The sequence below is a fragment of the Agelaius tricolor genome, unplaced genomic scaffold (genome assembly GCF_023055355.1).
Source record: "Agelaius tricolor isolate 1412-34295 unplaced genomic scaffold, bAgeTri1.0.p SCAF_3, whole genome shotgun sequence".
Taxonomy (NCBI): Eukaryota; Metazoa; Chordata; class Aves; order Passeriformes; family Icteridae; genus Agelaius; species Agelaius tricolor.
Genome location: NW_027269263.1, coordinates 49,459,372 through 49,473,525, shown reverse-complemented (window position 1 = coordinate 49,473,525; position 14,154 = coordinate 49,459,372). Strand labels below are relative to the sequence as shown.

The following is a 14,154-nucleotide window of genomic DNA, read 5'->3' as shown; positions in this document are numbered from 1 at the left end:
GCCTTTGCAGAAGTAAGTCAGTGAATTTTTTGCTGAGGTATTTGGTGATCTTCTGGGGAAATGAAAAGAGTTTGGTTTATTTCTGTAGCACAGGTAGTTTGTGACTGCAACAAAGGAGGTGCACTGGAATGGGATTTTATTTGACCAGATTTGGATATGAATAGCAGGCAAGATGCCATGGCATTGGCTTTGGGGAAAGCACAGAGCATGCTGAATGCTCAGGTTCTTACTCTTTAAGCTAAATTACCCTGAAGTCTGCACAGTGGCATCAGTGAGAGTATAATTTCTTGGGGTAGTTAAGTAAAGGTAGCTCTGGATAAAATGCATGGCTGCATTCAGACCTCCCAGCAACAGCCCTTTGGCATTAAGGAAACATTTAATTTTGAATTATTGCTTGAGAAATTTTATCTTCAACTTGTAATTATATCTTCCTAGGTGTTGCTCCCTGTTGACTCATACTCTAGAAAATTATTCTTAAGGGAATCTAGGGACAGACAAGAGGATGGCAGGTTGGTTTTAGTTTAAATACTAATTGCTAGAAGTGACTGATTATCACCACCAGTAAAAGTCCCATGTAGAAAAATCACTTACCTTTTCTTTAACATTCTGATTTCTAACCATCCAAGTTTGAGGAATAATGAACTCTTGGCTTAAAAAGAATGTCTTGATAGATTCACTAAGTGGCATAAATATTCTGATTTTTGTCAACAGAACTAGAGTTTGGACCATCTTGTTGTGTTTAGTCTCTTAATTAATCTTCATATTGATCTAGGTTCCTGGCAATTGGAACAATCTTTCATTATAACTGGGTCTAGATTTTCCAGACTTTCAATATAACCAGTGGAAGGACTGGAAGAGGAGGAGAAATGCACTTGTGTGTTTTTCCTTATGTTCTGCTGTGTCATGTCCTGTTGTCAGAAATGTTCAGTATTCCATCAGACAGAGGCTCTGTCTGCCTGCAGCAGCACCCTGTGGGTCTCAAAGGTGTTTCCTGCTGGGCCTTCTTCTGAGTCTCTGACATCTGTTCCCCTTCTTGGAAAGGGAACTTTTCTGCCTTCATATATTTCTGTAATGTGTTCTGGAAACTTTCCACAGACCTACATTAAAATTTTGCTGGCCTAATGACCAGTGACCTATAACTCATAGTAAAAAAAGGACATTTGTACTTGGAGGCAGCTGAGAAATTCCTTCCAGGTAGGACTGGATCCCAGATATGGCCTGGCTATTTGTCTTGAGCTTTTTCAGGAACAATGGGATTTGTGATGAAGCTCTCATAAATAATTGACTTGCAATGCTGTGTACTGAGTCAGGTGAGGTACACCTCTATGCTAACAAATAGATTGTCAAAGTGCATAGCTTCATCCCTTCCCTATTACAATGGTAAGGCTATTTATATTTATGTGGAGAAATATTTTAGAGGGTAAAATGGTTCTGAGTAATATGATTGAGGTCCCAGCAGTGATCACTTGAATTAAAACCTATTTTCAACTTTCTCAGTACAAAACCAGGCACCATTCTTATATAACCTACTTAGCTGATCCATAAGGTAGTGCTGAATCCTAGCTGGGGTGAGAGACAATTCCACCCTGTATTTGCATTCAGCTTCACCATTCAGTCCTTTTTTTAGGAAATTAATTTGTTTGTACAAGTTTTCTACCAAGTCTACTTGCTATTTTCCAAATGCACTTTCAACATCTTCTGACTGTTCATATAGTTGAATATTTAATGGTTTACAATCAGCACAGCATCTTGTGACTTGAAAACCCACACAGGCAAAAATAAGTATTTATGATTATAAATATTATTATGTTTACCTACTAAAATTATGTGGGTACTACCTATCCATCCTTTTTTTCCATTTGTCTCATTGTTGTTAGACCACCAAAAAAGGGTTATTTATCCACTCTACTGACAATATCTTCAAATATATAACTTTTTTTTTGTTGTTAGCTTTGGTTATGTTTGTTTAGTGATAACCTGTGTTCCCACAAGCTGTGTTATACAGAGTAGCTGTAAGCAAAGCAAGCCTAGCCTGGAACAAATTTTTTAAGATGTTATTTTATCTCAACATAGATAAAAGCGTGTTGCTGTACAGCAGGTCTGGTTACCAGGTCTGTTTTTAAAAGCACATGAATTTCCAGCTGTAACCATGGTGTGGAGTGGCTGGACTGAGCCCCTTATCAGGAATAAGACAGCTCCTGCCTTGAGCCTGATTTCCAGCTCCCACCTTTGCTCTCCCTCTCTTTATCATCCCCTTGCCCCAGGTGCTGGCTATGGCACTTCATAGCTGCTTGACAGAGGACAAATGGATCCTTGTCAGCACTGACACAAGGTAGTTCATATTGACTGTTTTATTCCTCCAATCAAGCTCTGGGCTGACTGAGGACAACCTTGGCTTTACAAATCTGAAAGCAGGTGAAAGAGGCTTAGCAGAATTTGGTGGTAAGACTTTATTTTCCTCCACAGTAGGCAAAGAGCTACTTTCCTTCAGTGCCCTCTTAATGTCTTTGAAATGTGTGATAGATGCAAAGTGTTAATTTCACCTCCTGTGTCATATATGAATTAGGGAATGGATACCATAGCAGTGGGTACAATTACTGATGCCTGTTTGTAGTAGCTACCTGAAATTAGTCTGTCTGGCTCTCTCCCTTCTTTTCCTAGTAACTTTAGTGCAGCACTCTCTGAAGCCTCATCATAGGTCCTTTTAATTGATGGGGTTTAAACATATAATTTTCTTTTCAGTAAGAGGAAAGTTAGCTCTCATTTCCTTATACAAATGCTATATTTATTATCATTTTAACCAAGGGAAATTTAGACCAATGCATTTTCTTTTAAAGTACATCCCCAGACAATGAAGGATCTTAGAAACTAGCAACAGAGACAAGCAGTCATCATGCCAAGTCAGTCAGAAATGCTGATGGAGTGAAATACAATTTGTTCATAAAATTCAGAGCCATAAAGTCTCTTGAGATCTTAGATGTCTGAACCATCTGCCCTTTGGCACCTCTGCAGCAAGTGGTAAATCCATTGGTATCACGTATGAGACATCTGTTCGCAAACCCTATTTATTCTTGATTTGGGGAAATCTCTCTTTTGTTCACACTCCACAAGATTAATCCTAACTACTGGCCTTAAACTTGTCCTTTTAGTACCTCTGCAACCTATTTTGGAGGAATAATTATTCCTTATTTAGTTTGCTGGCTCATAGGAATCCTTTTCCAAGGCTTATCTCTCTCTGTGTCTGGGCACTTAGCCCAGGCTGTAGATTTCAAAGGCAGCATGGTGCCAAGAGGTTAGACACTGTAATGTTGTGAATACCTTTGTGGTTCCAGCAATTCATCATTAGTTGAAAATTGATATCCTGTTATTTTTTTGAGCAACAGTTGTATATGCCATATATAGGTAAGGATGTATACAAAGTGTTTTGTGAGTTGGAGATAGCCTCCACAGTCAATTATACATGTAGCAACGAGGCTGAAGTGCATTTTATTTTCTTCCTGGTAGTACTTAACACATTCTTCAATGCAGAGATGCCAAGATACACTGTACAGTCATGACTGAACTTGCTGCTGCAATGATGGAATGATGTTTCTTCTACACTATTTTCACTGAAAATAGCCTTTTTAGATACTGCAGTTCCTCATTGCTTGATATCCATTTCACAAATATTGTAGATGGATGTACCTAGCTTATTATATTCATGCATTTTGTAATATTTGCATTTGATTTTTATGTGGGTAGAATGATTTTTTTTTCCGTAAGGGCCATTGCATGAGTAGAAGTATTTCAAAAATGCACTTACAAAATGCATGAGGTAAAAAATTATTCCTTTATATCATTTTTAAGATCTGTTTTACTTTTTGTGCTGAATGACTTTGGGGACAGCTGAGAGCTTGTAATTTTTTTTGAGCGTTTTTTTTTTGACAGCAAATTGCTGATTGTTACATTTACAGGATATCTGCTAAATATTTCTCTTACATTTCAGCACTGGTACTTAAGAAAGAAAGTAAAGGACTTTGAAGTGTCTATCACTATAGCCTAATATCTGCTTAGATAATTGGTTAAAGCTTTTCACAGTAAAGTGTCCATTTCTCATTGCTGGATTTTCAAAAATACCTGGTAAATATAAGGATCATCTGCTATAAAGGCTTATTTGTTATTGGCAAATTAGTTTTCCGTCATGGGGAGACAGGATATTTGTAAAAGTGTGAAGAAATTTGTTACCATAAAAAGGTTCTATATTCCATTTCATAGCATATAAGAGTAAATTATGTATGTTATATTGTTGTGCTATTTATGGATGGTAAGGACCTATATACAAGCAACTTTTGTTAGAAATGGCAGGTATTCTGACTTGCAAATATTATTTCTTGCATGTAAAGCAGAGAAGAATTCAGGACAAGCCTGCACTATGGAATGAATTTCTCAATCGAATAAAATAATAATGAAACATCCCAAGTAATTGATGCATAACTGAAAAGATGATATGCTTGCCTGTTACTAAAACTGGGTGATGTCATTTGAAAGTTGTTGTTTTTACACTGGCAGTTGATAACTCCATGCTTCATTTATGCCATGTCTAAACTTGATTCAAGCTTAGGATTTGCCTGTTCAGAGAGCTATTGAAGTCAATGAGATTCTGCAAAGGCAGCACAAAATCTGATAATGAATTCCCAGCATTTTAAAAATATTATGTAGAATAGAATAGAATAGAATAGAATAGAATAGAATAGAATAGAATATTTCAGTTGGAAGGGACCTATGATGATCATGTAATCCAACTGCCTGACCAAATCAAGGCTGATCAAAAAGTTAAAGCAGGTCTTAAAGTGTCCTAGTGCCTCTTAATTACTGACAGATTTGGGACAATTTTGAATCATTCCTTCTTGTTTTTTGAATAAAATAAGAAAAATACTCCAGACATACCTTTATTTTGTTTAATTTTCTTAAAGAATAAATACATTAAGCTTAAGAAAGCTTACACAAGGGACCTTGGTAACACCTTCATGTTAAACTACATGCCAAGCTTCACCTGGCTGGACCCTTGTTTGTGTTCAAATCCTGCCACTGAAGGTGTTCATCAACCTAATTTGTGAAGTACTTTGGAAAAAGAAAATTCTAAAATTTTGATAGGAGGAACAAGATGGATCAGAATGTTGGAAAGCCTCCCCATACACAACACAGCCATCTAACTGTGATTTTACTTGACTAACTGCATTTAATGCAAAGAAACATATGTGTCTCAAATGATCTTATACATCAGAAGATAAATACCAGCATTCATTAAAAACAGAGTACCTCTTTTAAAACTCATTAAAAATAGAACATTTATTTAAAAACACACTCTTATTCACACTGAAAACAATCTTCAGTGTAGAAGTATTTAGATGTAGGGATACAAAATGTACAATTTGCTTGCATTTGTCTAGTAACTTGTTACTTTTGGTCAGAGCTAAATATTTTCTCATTTTCTTAGTTTTCTGGGTTTATTAGTGATTAGATTTTTCTCCAATAGGCTCTTATGTTTGGAATAACAAAATTCAAGAACAATCATTGGTGGTTGTTAGATGTAGTGATGAGAATCAGGCAATAGTTCTTAGAGAAAAAAATAATTAAAATAAGCAAATCAGCAAGCAATCAGTAAGATCACCTATGGTATTGGAAACTGGTAGCAATATGGACTCAGTGATTCATGAAACAGGCTTAAGAAATTTTTCTCTTGCATGCTGAAACACAGATAACAGTGTTGTAATTGGAGAGTAGAGATTCCCCTGAACTGGTCTATGAAAGCTATAAGAAATCATAATGTTTCTGTAGAAATCAACCCTTTTTACTTGACAGGTAAGATGCAAAGATTTCAATCAGCACCCTCTGTCAGGAAGAAATGTAATCTCTGAGTTTGTGTTAATTTGCTGATTGGTAATTTAGAATATTCAATTACAGCTTCTAAAATAATTAAGGCAACTCATTTAAGAATGTCATAATAACAGTTAAAAGTGATCTGTATATATTCTCTGCTACATACTCTCTGCTGACAAAGCAGAGGTGTGTGACAGTACCTGATACCAAAGAGGCACATCATGAACACAAGGTGACTGTAAAACTGTGGATCCATGGCTCAATGCAGTGCTTTGGCAAGGCTGGGTTCTCAGTTGCCATAGATTAGGTAGGTCTGGGGAGCTCAGTCCAGGTGAGCCAGTGTGGTGCTTGACAACAGGTCTCAGAATGTTGTTGAAAAAAGTACATAAAATATAAAATAGCTGGTAATTGTGTTATACTCTTTAATGCAGCATTAAGTGTGTAAGCCTGTACAAAACATGTTTTGAAACACATAGATAATGTTACTTTTGGCTGTGCTGTTGTATCTCAGATTAGCACCTTGCTTTGTCTGCTTGCCTGGTTAGCTAAGAATTTTTTGAATTGTGGATATTTACTGTGTTAAAATTCTTTTTTTATCCTTTTAATTTTTTCCTAGGAGGTGTTTGCATTGCTCAGTCACTCAAAATCCCTCGGGAACCAAGACCAGGAGAATTTGAAAAGATCATTAAGCGCTTGTTGGAAACTCCAAATGCTCGAGCAGTGATCATGTTTGCGAACGAAGATGATATTAGGTGCCTGTTTATTAATTTTGTGCTTTGAAGATGTTCTTCTTCACAAAGATGCTTGGTTGGCTGGTGGAAAATAGACTAACAAAGAAGTTTCAGATTCAATACTTATCATGGTTTGACACTGGCACAATGCCAGTGCCTCCATGAGAATACTCTCTCCCTGGTTTCTGCTGTGAGATATGACCAGGAATAAGCAAAGCAGGCTCCTACTTAGAAAAAAAAAGTTATTAACTAAACTAAAAGGGAAAGGGAAAAAAAAAAGAAACACACAAGGAAAATGAAACACACAAATACATCTCCTCCTCCTCCCCACCAAATTCTCAATACAATACATTCCCCAAATCATTGACTCACGGTCCGGCACCACCCTTCAGAATACTCAATCCTCAGTTCATCAAGAGGAGAAGGAGTGCTTCTTGTGCCAATGGTGACCTCTTCCTTTCATGTCCAGCGCTCTCACCACTGAACACGGACCAGAGCTGCTTCTAGGGTTGACTTTTAAGGATGCTTCGTCCCACTCTAAAGAGGCACAGTCTCAACTTTGGGACATCTGTCCCACCCATATTTTTCACCCCCTGGGGCCGAGGGGTACCCACACCGAACCCTCTTGGTCCTGAGGCATTGCCTCTCCCTAGAATGCAGTCCCTGTATCACAAGGAAACATGGCTCTGTCCATGGCTACACAAAAAGAGTCCAGCATAAGCTACTCCATCATCTCTTCCACCTGAGTTCTTCTCTATTTCTCTCGTGGCCCATTTCCTCTTATCTCATCCTATCTCTCTTCTCATTCAGCTCCAGGAGGATTAGCATTTGTAAGGTTTCCATCATCCAAGAAAAGGGTTAAAAATCTGAGGCTCTGTCTGTCCAGAACTCCCACGGCTGCCCAGCCGGGCACCTTCTCGCATGCCCCCTTCTCCTTCTCGGCCGGCCACTATTAAATTTCAAGGTGGCACAAGCACAGGCACAGGCTCTCTCTCTGTCTCTCCTGGTGGGGGGGTGGCTGCCCGATGCCTCTCAGTGCTCCTCCTCCACCCTTCCATCCTGCAGGGGCCTTCCCCTCCCTTCTGTCCAGGGCCCGGCCTACCTCACCCGGCCCCATGGCTGCCCCTGGGCCTACCTCACCCGGCCTATAGCTGCCCCTGGGCCTACCTCACCCGGCCCTATGGCTGCCCCTGGGCCTACCTCACCCGGCCCCATGGCTGCCCCTGGGCCTACCTCACCCGGCCCCATGGCTGCCCCTGGGCCTACCTCACCCAGCCCCATGGCTGCCCCTGGGCCTACCTCACCCGGCCCCATGGCTGCCCCTGCCCCGCCCAGCCCGCAGCCAGGCAGGGGAGCTCTGAACCCTTCACTGACCGGAACCCAAGAGAGCCTCCCAGGGGAGAGCCCTGCTTTAACCCCGTGCTCTCAGAGGCGGGTCCAATGCCCCAATGGCCACATTAGGTGCCAATATTAAAATCTGAGCATCCATTGGCCTAACCACAGCATCCCAGAAAACATATTTCCTGTCAAACCACCACAATACTATGTAAAAATTCTTGGAAATCTGATGATAAGAAATGGAGTTGTAATTATAGAGTGTACTGGTCCTTTATTCTGTGTAGTTCCAGACTTCTCCTATCTCCTAGGAGTGCAGCGTCAATAGATAGCTATTTGGCTACTGAAAAGGAAGAAGCCAATAAGAATGTGAGAAAAAAATGTCGAAAGATGAAACAAATTAACTTGTATATTACTGTATCTTGAGTTCATTACAGCTGTTGTTGAATATGCCTTAGACTGTGAAAATGATGGATTAATTAATTATTGTAAGCTTATGCATAGCCAAAATAAATGTTGGGTTTCTCAAGTTCTTTGTAAATGGAATTTGTTTAATTGGTCATTTGTTGTTTGTTTGCAGGAGAGTACTGGAAGCAGCCAAAAAAGCTAATCAGTCTGGACATTTCCTCTGGATTGGCTCAGACAGCTGGGGGTCAAAAATTTCACCAGTCCAGCAGCAGGAGGAGATTGCTGAAGGAGCAGTAACCATTCTACCCAAAAGAACATCCATAGATGGTAAGGATGCATGTGGCACAAACCTTTCATTTTCTGTCAAAGTTTAAGTACTTTAGATCTCTTTAAAAATAATTTTAAAATCATGTAGTCATTGATTACAGCGAATTCAGGAAAAGCTTTCCAAACAAGTTACCTGAGTTGGCCTGATACAACAATAATTTAATATATCTGTTGAGATGAGGAGATGTGAAATCTACAATTAGGCAATCTTATAATTGTCTAATAATGATGATACTTGGAGTTGAGAGCTTCTTAACCATAGCCTGGTCGTTCTTTGGGACAAATAAAGAGAATATTGGATGAATGATAATGAATCAGATTATTCTCTGGGGAGGAGATTGATCTGTGACCCGCTTTCCACTCCTAAACTTACTTTAAGAAGTTACTGTATTAAGAAAGATTCTTACTTGGTGGATGAAGTGGAAGTTGGTTTGCAGTAACTTATTCCTGTGAGGGTACTGGATATAGTAACATCTCTAATGTTTGGGTAAGTGTGCTAAACTGGTAATTGGTTAGGAAAATGAACACTATTGAGGTTACATAGAGAATTTAGCCACAGGGAAATACTTGTAAGGAGCTAATCCAGATGGGATATGTTAATCATGATTTCATTATGACTGCTTTGCAGGGGTAAGGCTGGTGATCACCAGATGTAAATAAGAATGTTTAGTTTCTCAACTGGTGTCATTAACTATATAAATAGAAGCAGAATTATAGGTGTCCTGGATGTCCTCTTGTTCAACAAAGAGCTACCCCATGATTTTATATGGCCTTGAAATGAAGTCCAATCCTTAGATGCTACTATGCTCATAAAATAGTTTGTGTCTAAAGCTTTTTCTTGTTCTTATAGTTATAAAAAATCTGATATTGTCTTTAAATTTATATTTTTATACTATTTTATAAGTATCATATTTTAATGCTTCTTTCATTTCTCTTCAATGTAGGATTTGATAGATATTTTCGGAGCAGAACACTTGCTAACAATCGAAGAAATGTCTGGTTTGCAGAATTTTGGGAGGAGAATTTTGGATGCAAGTTAGGATCACATGGAAAAAGAAATAGCAATATCAAGAAATGCACAGGTAACTGTGAAAGTAAAACATTATCTGTAAATTGTTTATAGGAGTGACGGAAAGGAGCTGCTTTCTTTTCATCACTTTTCTGTCTCCCTTCAGTTCTCCAATGCATATTGCTGAGTTGTAAGAAAAGTGTGATTTTTTTTAACCTGAAGAAAAAATTCATGGACAATGTATGAGAAATTTAGTTGTTAATTTGCACAAATACAACGATAGTACAGATTTTATTAAAGACCAGTGCAAGTGCTGCAATTCCATTTATGTTTTCAATGACCTCCTCTATCCCCCTATCTGTAGTTGTCAATATGATTTTTTTTAGCAAGTGTGTGCATCATGGTAATTTTCATATTGTTAACCCTAAAGTATATACAGTGAAAATTAAATTTATGTTTAAACTATTGAGGTCTTGATGATAGGTCAAGTCTTGAACTCCTAATTTGGTTTACCAACAGTGTTTGAGGATGAAGGTAAAAGCAAATCAATATGTTCTTACTTGTCCCTATGTGCAAAAGAAGGATCCTGTATCATATTATAAAGCTGAAAGCCTCTAAAAAGTTTGAGCAAAAACTTGAAGTAATTGTCACTAGTTTTTGCAAATGTGCTTGCTCAGGCATCATACCCAGATGCAATTGTCATGACATCTAATACAGCAGACACATCAGCAGCTGGCTTTGATCTTCTATATGAGATGTTGCTTTCTTGGCGTTACTTGAAAAGTTTATAACGAGTGTTACTTTCTGTGGCTAGAGCAGATTGCTTATGTTACTTTTTGTGTAGGCATTTTTGCCTAATATCAGGGCTCCTTGTGTCATTTCCTTAATTACTGCCACCACGCCCAGCATTGCTGTCTGTGACCATCATCTCTGTGAGTAGTGCCAGCAGCACTACACAATTTTGCTGCACTACGCATATAAGTTGTCTGTGATGTGCCTTGACTTTCCTGGCAGTCTCTTCTTTCACCAAATAATATTTTCACCATGGAACATCAACTTTTTTTTTTCACTTGCTGTCCCAAGATTTCTGGCTGCTTGCTGACACTGTCATGTAGCCTTTGTTATAGGGGTGCCCTTCCAAGCTTTCTGCATGCCAGCACCCCACTTCTTCTGGGCTTGTCAGACAGAAGCACTTTGAAGTCTCCAAGAACATGGATTCCTGCACTTTCTGGACCATCAGATTTATTGTATGTGTATTGTGCCATCAATTCAAACACTTACTGCACTGGGCTTCACAAGTCACAGATACAACTCACACAAACATCAAAGCCATGCATTTGCTCTGTTATTTCAGCAAAGCCTTGTCTTCTGCCTTTTACCACATATTTCACAAAAAAAGCGTAATATTCAGTTCCTCACTGAGCTAAATGATAGCTCATTACTCTAATCCTTTACTCCTTGACCTTGATTCATATAGCAGTAAATCACGGCTGGATAGTTGCCCACATCTGGAAAGGGATTATTTTGTTATTGCTATTTTAAGTGTATAATAGATCAGTCTTTTAAGTTCTTCAGGTGGAATGACTGGTGTATGAGTTGTAGTTTAGGAAGCTCTAAATGGTACCACAGATGGTTGTATGACTTATCTCAGCCTCATCTGTCAAATTGAATTACCAAAAGTAGTGTATGAAATGCATAGGCTGTATCTTGATCCAAAATAATTTCTAATTTGAAACAGATATCTTTATATTTTATGAAAAAATTCTGGTATGTTCTCTGAACCTGAAAATAGAAAGAAAACATATTCTTGTGCCCAGAAAGTTAACATGGTGCTAAGTGATGGGACAAAGACATGGGAGGTCCCATATGGAAGTTGCACATGCATTTTAACTGGCAGGGAAAAAACAATGACTTCTTCTGCAAAGTACCTATGAGTGATAGGACTCTTGACTAAAACCACTTAAAAGTGGCTTGCTACAATAGAAGAAGTCCCACTCAAACAGAAGCAAATCTGACACAAACTGGCAATTCATCATGATCCCTATGCTTATCTAACTCAAATTTAAAGGGTGGGTAACAAAGGTACCCAAAATATGATACTTTTAAGTAAACTGAGCCAAGAGATTGTGGTGGTGGTGGTAGTAAATTCAAAATAAACCTCCTGTGATTTAAAGAAAATTATAGGTAGAGAATGGGGGAATGACCTCCTGCCCAATTTAGACTCAGAGAATTGCAAATGATATCTTGACACACCCCACTTCATTTGTCAGGGCCTCTCATGTGCAAAAGAGAGGCAACAATGAAATCCCAGCTGGTTCTTCATACCACAGCCCTCCAAACAGTTGTCTGATTTCCTATGTCTGCTAAAAATGGAAGTGTGTCCTACCCATGAATTTATCTTTTCCTTGAGAGGCCAAAAGCCTCATGGCCATGTCTGCTCTGAAAAAATGCTGGTAAGTGAAAAAAATGAACGAATCCCCAGATTTTAATAAGAATATAAGAGCTGTTACATTTACTTGTTTATAAATTTTTATTGAAAAACTTGAAATTCCTATGGCCTATCTCCATTGACATTTTTCCTTGCAGTGGGCTTTCTCTGATATTTTGTGTGTAGCATCTCAGTCCTGATTTTCAGCTCAATTCTTTAAAGGTGTGTGCAGGTGGCCGAGCATAGGAACAGGTTGCCCACAGAGGTTGTGGAGTCTCTGTCACTGGAGATATTCAAGAACTGTCTGGATGCAGTTCTGTGCCACGTGCTCTGGGATGACCCTGCTTGAGCAGGGAGGTTGGACCAGATACCCACTGTGGTCCCTTCCAGCCTGAGCCATTCTGGGATTCTGTGCTTCTGTATTCCCATCTCTAGTTCAGAATTTGAAGACTAAATGTAAAAACACCATTTATTCTAATTTTCCTGTATTTTTATCTGTGCACTGCAGAAAATAAGATTCTCTTTGTGTTTTGCCCACGACTCCAATTTGTAAATCATGTCACTGTCCGTATATGTGTTGAAGATGTGTCTGGATGTGGCACTTTGGGATATGGTTTAGAGGTGATTATGGTGGTACCAGGTTGACGGTTGGTCTAGATGATTCTGAAGGTCTCTTCCAACCTTGGTGATTCTGTGATTCTGTGGTGTTGTTATGTCAGTAGGCAGTAGTACACTGAAAGAAATCCAAAAGCTCAAGATACAGGCACAATCTGAAAATCTCTCTCTCCAATGATATCAAAAGGCAAAGTGATAGGTATAAAGTTTCCTCAGGCTCGAGATGTATTTTATTATGCCTTTATCTTACTTAGGAGGTACTTGACTCTTTTTCTCATATAACATTTGTAATTCCCAACAACAAAACTGATATCCCTGTTCTCTATTTAGTCAAGTTATTCATAACTATAAATTTTTGCTGCCTGCAGTGAGGATGCTACTGGTCTAATCCAATTTCAAGCTTTTTTTTTTCCCCTATGAAGATACTAGAAAATGCTTAATAGTGAGAAACCTTTCTCTCTTTTATTTTCCACATAAAATCAAGAGTCTTTTAAGCACTGGAAGTATGAAAGGCATTTATCTTCCTTTAAGGTTAAGAATTACACAGGGGCATAAGCCTTCTTACCTTTTCTTTTCTTATACATTACTGACTATTGCAGTCTAGCATTGTAATAACTTGAACAGTTTATTTGAATTTTGAAATCCTGTTTATTTGTGGTTGCTGTTGCTTCTTATTCCTATAAGGATTTGTGCTCTGGAGAGACGTAAAGTAATAAGTTTCTTTTGAATTTTCCCAATTGTTTCTTTTCTGATTTTTGCCATGTTACAGAAAGCAATGATTCACCTAAGCTTTGAAAATGTAATTTTTTTGCCACTATTGATTTGAAGCTAGCTCTGTGTGTTTCTGAATGTGAGTGTACATTGATCAAATCCTCAATATTAGAATAATTTATTGAAAAATATTAGGGATTTCTTGTTCTAATTTTTCTGGAATTAAAAAATATCAAATTGGTCATTAACTTAGTAAGCATGAAACAATAATTCAATGACTACCCTTTAACTATTTTACTTGGGAAAGAAGAAAGGCCTTTGAAGAGAAAACTCATTCATCTTACTACAACAAAATGGAAAAGAGCACTACCAAGATTAAACCATATGTAGAGGTTACAAGAAGCCTTACTTTACATATTTATTCAAGGTGTAGGTTTTCTATATTCAATGAAAACATTTTTAGTGAGATACGATCCTTTCAGGGGTCTTCAGTAATCTTTTTCTAGCAGTGGGTTCTCTGTAGGGAGGAGGAGTGAGGAGATCTAAAGGTTTTCACTCATCCCTGTGCCCCAGCAGAAAAATGTAAAGGCAGAGAATCCTTCGATTCCTGTTGATTCTTCAAGAGGAAGGCCTTGCCTGGTGGTTTCAGGAGATGGCAGAGACTCTATGCCTCTTGCTCTACTTTAAATTTAACATCCCCATATAAAATTTTTCCATACCCTCATCCCTGG

The 14,154-nt window shown here is 38.4% G+C and overlaps 1 protein-coding gene across 7 annotated transcripts in view; it reads left to right on the top strand.

The window, feature by feature from the left end:
* Positions 1 to 14,154, top strand: part of GRM8 (glutamate metabotropic receptor 8) — a 315,531-nt gene that overhangs the window by 135,523 nt on the left and 165,854 nt on the right. For all 7 annotated transcript variants that reach the window (XM_071423785.1, XM_071423779.1, XM_071423786.1 and 4 more), the window contains 3 exons: positions 6,476 to 6,611; positions 8,506 to 8,660; positions 9,605 to 9,742. In XM_071423785.1, coding sequence (XP_071279886.1) covers positions 6,476 to 6,611; positions 8,506 to 8,660; positions 9,605 to 9,742 — 429 coding nt within the window. The remainder of the gene's footprint in view (positions 1 to 6,475; positions 6,612 to 8,505; positions 8,661 to 9,604; positions 9,743 to 14,154) is intronic.